At 30.5% G+C, this 5,395-nt stretch overlaps 1 protein-coding gene across 1 annotated transcript; it reads right to left on the bottom strand.

Moving 5' to 3' along the window:
• Positions 1-1,450: 1,450 nt before the first annotated feature.
• LOC124929798 (11S globulin seed storage protein 1-like) lies at positions 1,451-3,009 on the bottom strand. Its single transcript, XM_047470188.1, has 3 exons — positions 2,449-3,009; positions 1,939-2,379; positions 1,451-1,843 (listed from the first exon to the last, which is right to left on the bottom strand). Exons 1-3 carry the CDS (start codon positions 3,007-3,009, stop codon positions 1,451-1,453), a joined length of 1,395 nt encoding a protein of 464 aa, XP_047326144.1.
• Between the last annotated feature and the right edge of the window lie 2,386 nt (positions 3,010-5,395).

The following is a 5,395-nucleotide window of genomic DNA, read 5'->3' as shown; positions in this document are numbered from 1 at the left end:
AGATAAGAAATCTAAAGTTAAACACAATTATCTCAAAATTAAAATATTTTAAGTAAACAAACATTCAGACAATAGATTGCATCTAGAAGTATAATGGCATATAATGGCTGAAAGTACCTGAAATAAACCAAATAAAATCAAGAATTAATGTAATAGAAAAATTAAAAAATCTTTTTACAAATGAATTTTATGATAAAATGATCTAAATTTCACTGACTTACCAATGCTCACACCTTCAGGCATGATAACACGATTATCACCAAAAACAACTTTGCATAACCATGATAGCACCATTATCGCTAAAACCTAATAAAAAAAAATCAAAGTTGTTTAATCTTGAGTCCAATGAACCCATCATCTCCATCAAAACATCAATTGAAATATTAAAAATCAACATATTAAAGTGATGACTAAAAGGACTTGAAACCAACCAAACAAATCGGAAATTATTATTATTATTATATATATATATATATATATATATATATATAGTCTCTAGATAACTTTGCTCTCATCTGTCTTTAAATAACAAAATAAGACTTAAGGAGAGACGAAACATATATAATAGAGAAGAAAAGTTATATTTCAAGAACTAATAAAAATATATGATAAGAAGTTTAGACTTGAGCTCAAAAGTTCATACCACATTACACAAATATGGATCTTCTTTGAAATAACTGAAAGCCTCGTTCTCTTTCCGATCTAAGGGGGAGACTCTGATTTCCTGAGAATGAAAGAAGAGAGAGAAATATATATATTTAAGAAAGAGAAAATACCTATGATGATGATGTTGATCATTTTGGAGAGAGCGTGATTAATATATATAATATTTTAGACGAGAATCATTAAGTTTATTTTTAAAATAATTAATAAAAAAATATTAATATATATATATAAAAGAGTAATAGACATAGAATAATTAATGATGAAAGTTAATAGAATTGATGAAAAAATATATATTTTATATATTATTAGTGTGAATATATATATGGTAAGGGATAAAAAACAATTAATTGATAAAGATAAATGAAGAGAGAGAAATATATATATATATATCTAAGAAAGAGAAAATACTATGATGATGTGAATAATTTTGAAGAGAGCGTGATGTACACCTCGAACCTTATATTTTTTCCTTTACCAAACAATATTACATAAGACTATTTTCTCCATGTACATTGATCATGTAATAATTTTTTTTAAATTGTAATATAATGAATATAATTCAAAATTAAACAATAATGATATCAACAAACCATCAATGAGATAAAATAAAGGAATTGTTCATAACATTTATAAGTTGTTATTTGGAACTGGAGCTAAAATCAAATCAGGAAGCAAACCTAGATTAAACCAAAGATTTCAGCTCAAAGTTCGAAACAATACCATGTATGTGCTCTATATTATTATTATTTATTTATTTATTTGGTAGTTTAACTTTAAGTAGGATTTAAGCCGCCGCCACTCTGGGCGAACCGGACCTAGATTCAAACATCAAAGTCTCCTCCCGGCTGGTCTTCAACCTCCTGGCTTGTTCCCTTGAAACACGGTAAGAAGCCGCAATCACGTCGGCGGGAAGGCCTCGAAGGGCCGACGTCCGTCCTGCTAGGGTTCCTTGCATGGCGACGTCATTGGTCCTGAAGGCAACCCATTCGAATCCCTGTTCACCGGCTTCTTTAACAATCACGAAGTTCTGCGGGACCACCACCATCTGTCCTTCACGGACCACCTCGTCGAACACGCAGCTGCCGCTCTGGTCAGTTATCTGAATCTTGGCGTCTCCTCTCGTACAGTATAGAATGCTGTGTGCGTTTAGCTTATAGTGAGGACTCACCAGTGCGTTCTGTTGTACGTACGTAGTCAATTCAATTGTAATTAGATTTATCATTTAGTTTAGGCGATTGAATAAATAAATAAATAAATAGTATACTTACTTACCCTGTAAAGAACTCCTCTCTCTGCGCTTAATTTCAAGGATTTGAGAATGGGTAGGTCGTAGCTGGTTAGGGTATTGAACCTTCCGGCCTGTGGGTTGAAGATATCGGCGCGGGAAGGGTCATTGATGTTCTCGATCAACTTGGTAGAGCAAACGGTTTCGTCCAAGCCGTTATCGTTGGATCTTCTTTCTTGCTCCTCCCTCCTGGAGGGTGGGCTGATGACTTGAAAGCCCTGTTCCACGCGGACAATGTGACCTCTTTTATCGTCTTCTCCCCGAAGCTTCCTGGCTGTCTCTCTGTCGATTCCGAAAATCTGAACCAGAAATTCCTCCTCGATTCCATGGAAGACGTTGCCGGCGTTCTGCTTCTCGCCTGTCTGGTGGTGTTGTTCTGTCCCTTGCCCTTGGAATCCTTGTTGTGGGTTTCCAGCCAGGAAAAATTTCTGCATACATAAAAATTTTATGTTTATTTTTTTTTATCTAGAATAAATATTTATGTAATTCTGTCTTACGCGTGGGTTTTGGTCGAGCTGATTTAGGTTATTGCCGGTATCCTCAACGACTATGGCAACAACATCCTCGTTACCGTCGTTGTAGCACCAGTGAGTCCAGCCGGCGCCGATGGCAATGACGTCTCCTTGTCGGAATCGTCGGATCTTCTGGTGCTGGTCGTGGAACCTAGTGGATTTCTCATCAACCTGAGATTCCTGAGATGATTGGAATGTTTCTGGGCATCCAGGCATCAAAACTCCAGACATACCGTTACCTTTGAGAATGTACATGAGGAGAGGGGCGTTGGAGTAAGAAGGCAAGAAGAGTCCACGTGGGTTAATAGTATGCCTGGCGGCGACAACTCCGGCGCAGCGGAACTGATCATCCTTCCAGTCCCAGATCTCGGACTCGCCGGCCTCAGACTGGATTCTAAAGGTGGGTTCTTGGGCATTGAGCCTCTGAAGTTGGCACTGTGCCTGGTCTTCTTGGCTAAAGCCATGTTCGGACTGTCCCCTGCTCCTGGCGGAGACAGTGCCCAAGATGATGAGGAGGAAGGAGAGACCGAGCAGTGAAGTGTTCATGGCTGTGGGCACTGGAAGAGAGTATTATTTGATGAGAATTAAGGGAAGAGAGATGGGTAATTTATAAGGGGTCGGATGATGATTGCATGCAGTTTTGATGATGCCATGTTTCATGTTTGCATGGAGATGGAATATTCGAATTGCTTGTGGGCTTACAGCTAGCTAGCTAAGTGATATCATGAGCAACGGCAGGTGGTGGCCGCATCCTAATTCATTTTTGTTTCTCTTAATTTGTCTTTGCATGAAATGGATATATACTAGCTTATATATATATATATATATATATATATATATATATATATATATATATATACATACTAGCTAGTTACTTATAATAATACTGTGTGCTGCTTCAATTGCAGATGTTCATGGTATTGTTTATCCTCTTCTATGTATTGTGATGAGACCCCTTTTTCCTTTTTTTGTGATAGAACCTTTTCATACTTTATTATTTTCATTAACAAATTTCAATATATCAAGCTCTTTATCATTTCTTCCTACTTATAATTGAAAAGAATTAAATCAATCTAATCAAAAACAACACTTTCTTAGTTTCTTGCATGTTATTTTTTTTTTAAGTTTGTTATATTTAATTCTTGTTTTATTTATGACGTAGTTATGAACCTACTTCAATTTATAATACTATTATGTCTAAAATTTGTTTTAGTGATGCCTACCTAAATATTTGAGTATTTGATGAAAAATTTGGATTGAAACGATATAATAAACCTATATGTTTTGATTATCATCTAAAATATTTTTATTTTGGACAATTTAGTTGAAGAGAAATTTATTTATAATAAAAAAATTATAAAATAATATTTGATTATATAAAATTTATAATTAATAAGAAGGTATATTATTATATATATTTTTTTAACTTAGATTATGAAGACCATTAATAAATCATAACAAATGATTTATTTATATATAAATTTATTAGTTTATATATTTTACGAATTGACCTGGATATTGATCCACAAATTATTTATATTTATTTATACGACTTTAAAATTGAAATCAATAAAAAAAAAGGCACCATAATTAATAATGATAATATATTTCATTCATTATGGAAAGATATAAAAAGAATAAAATCCTTTAAAAATGTATAACATTATTTTCTTTGATTTGAAAGAAAATTATTATATAAATTTTAATTTTTCTTACTTTTTTATGCAAATATGTTAAATTATAATAAAGTATCAATCAAACTTTAATTTCATTTCGATATAAAATCATATCAATATTAATTAAGAAGAATATATTATCATAAGATCTCCTATATATATATATATATATATATATATATATATATATATATATATATATATATATATATATATATATATATATATATATATATATATATATATATATAAATATCTCTGGACTTTAATATACATACTAATTTTATCTCTCAATCAAGTATATAAATACAAATTTTATAACAATGATTGTATAATACAAATAAAAACAACTCATTAGTGATTCATAAAGAAGAGTTGAAGTTATTATATATAATAATAAGATGGGTAAAAGTGAAGCAGTGTTAAGAATGAGTGTGGTGGTAACAATAATATTATTATTATTTGTTGGATCGAAAAAGATTGAAGATATTAAAGTAATAATAGAATGCAATCCTAAAGATTGTCAAAAGATATGTGAGAAGGCTTACTCAGGAAAACTCACCAAATCCTATTGCAAGTCCACTCTTTTTGGTAATGTTTGTATTTGTGAGCATACATTTGCAACAATTGTAACCTACCATTAATTTGTGTAACATTTTCTTTTTTTCTTATTATGCAATAAAATTATCTATATGTTTCTCTATATAGAAATATATTTATTCGAATTTTTATTTTAAAAATTATATACAGATCAAAGAAATGATTTCTTAACATTAATATTTTAGATTGATTTATCTATGTGATAGTGGAAACCAGAGCCGGCATTAATATTTTATATTGATTTTAACATTATTTATTTTAAAAATATTAAGGTATTTAGTTAAATTTATTGTAATTTTAAACATAAAATTAGATATATTAGTGGCAGAGAGAGGGACAGACCCATAAATTCGCATTGGGTGGGCTTAAATTTTGTGAAATAAATTATATATAAAAAGAAGACGTTATATTATAATAATTAAATAAGTTAAACACTTTCAGATTTAAAAACATTAAATTCATCTATAATAAAATATATATTTATATTCCTTAAATAAATTTCGTTCAATATTAGTGTCAAAGAGTCGGTAAAAAAAATCATACTCTATTTTATTGCCAACTTTTGTTTTTACATTTTTATTGTTGAAAATGTTTGCTATGTAATAGTAAAATTGTAAGTTAAAACTAAATAAATATTATATTAAACATGTATAGTG

The sequence above is a fragment of the Impatiens glandulifera genome, chromosome 3 (assembly GCF_907164915.1).
Source record: "Impatiens glandulifera chromosome 3, dImpGla2.1, whole genome shotgun sequence".
NCBI classification, from domain to species: domain Eukaryota; kingdom Viridiplantae; phylum Streptophyta; class Magnoliopsida; order Ericales; family Balsaminaceae; genus Impatiens; species Impatiens glandulifera.
This window is presented reverse-complemented; position numbering and strand designations above follow the sequence as displayed.

What these genes read in the sequence shown, in the direction of transcription:
- LOC124929798 (XM_047470188.1), bottom strand. Translation starts at nt 3,009, where the DNA reads ATGAACACTTCACTGCTCGGTCTCTCCTTCCTCCTCATCATCTTGGGC. An exon ending in AGCTCGACCAAAACCCACGC is followed by an intron (nt 2,380 to 2,448) that starts GTAAGACAGAAT and finishes TTATGTATGCAG; the next exon opens with AAATTTTTCCTGGCTGGAAA. An exon ending in AGAGAGGAGTTCTTTACAGG is followed by an intron (nt 1,844 to 1,938) that starts GTAAGTAAGTAT and finishes TACGTACAACAG; the next exon opens with AACGCACTGGTGAGTCCTCA.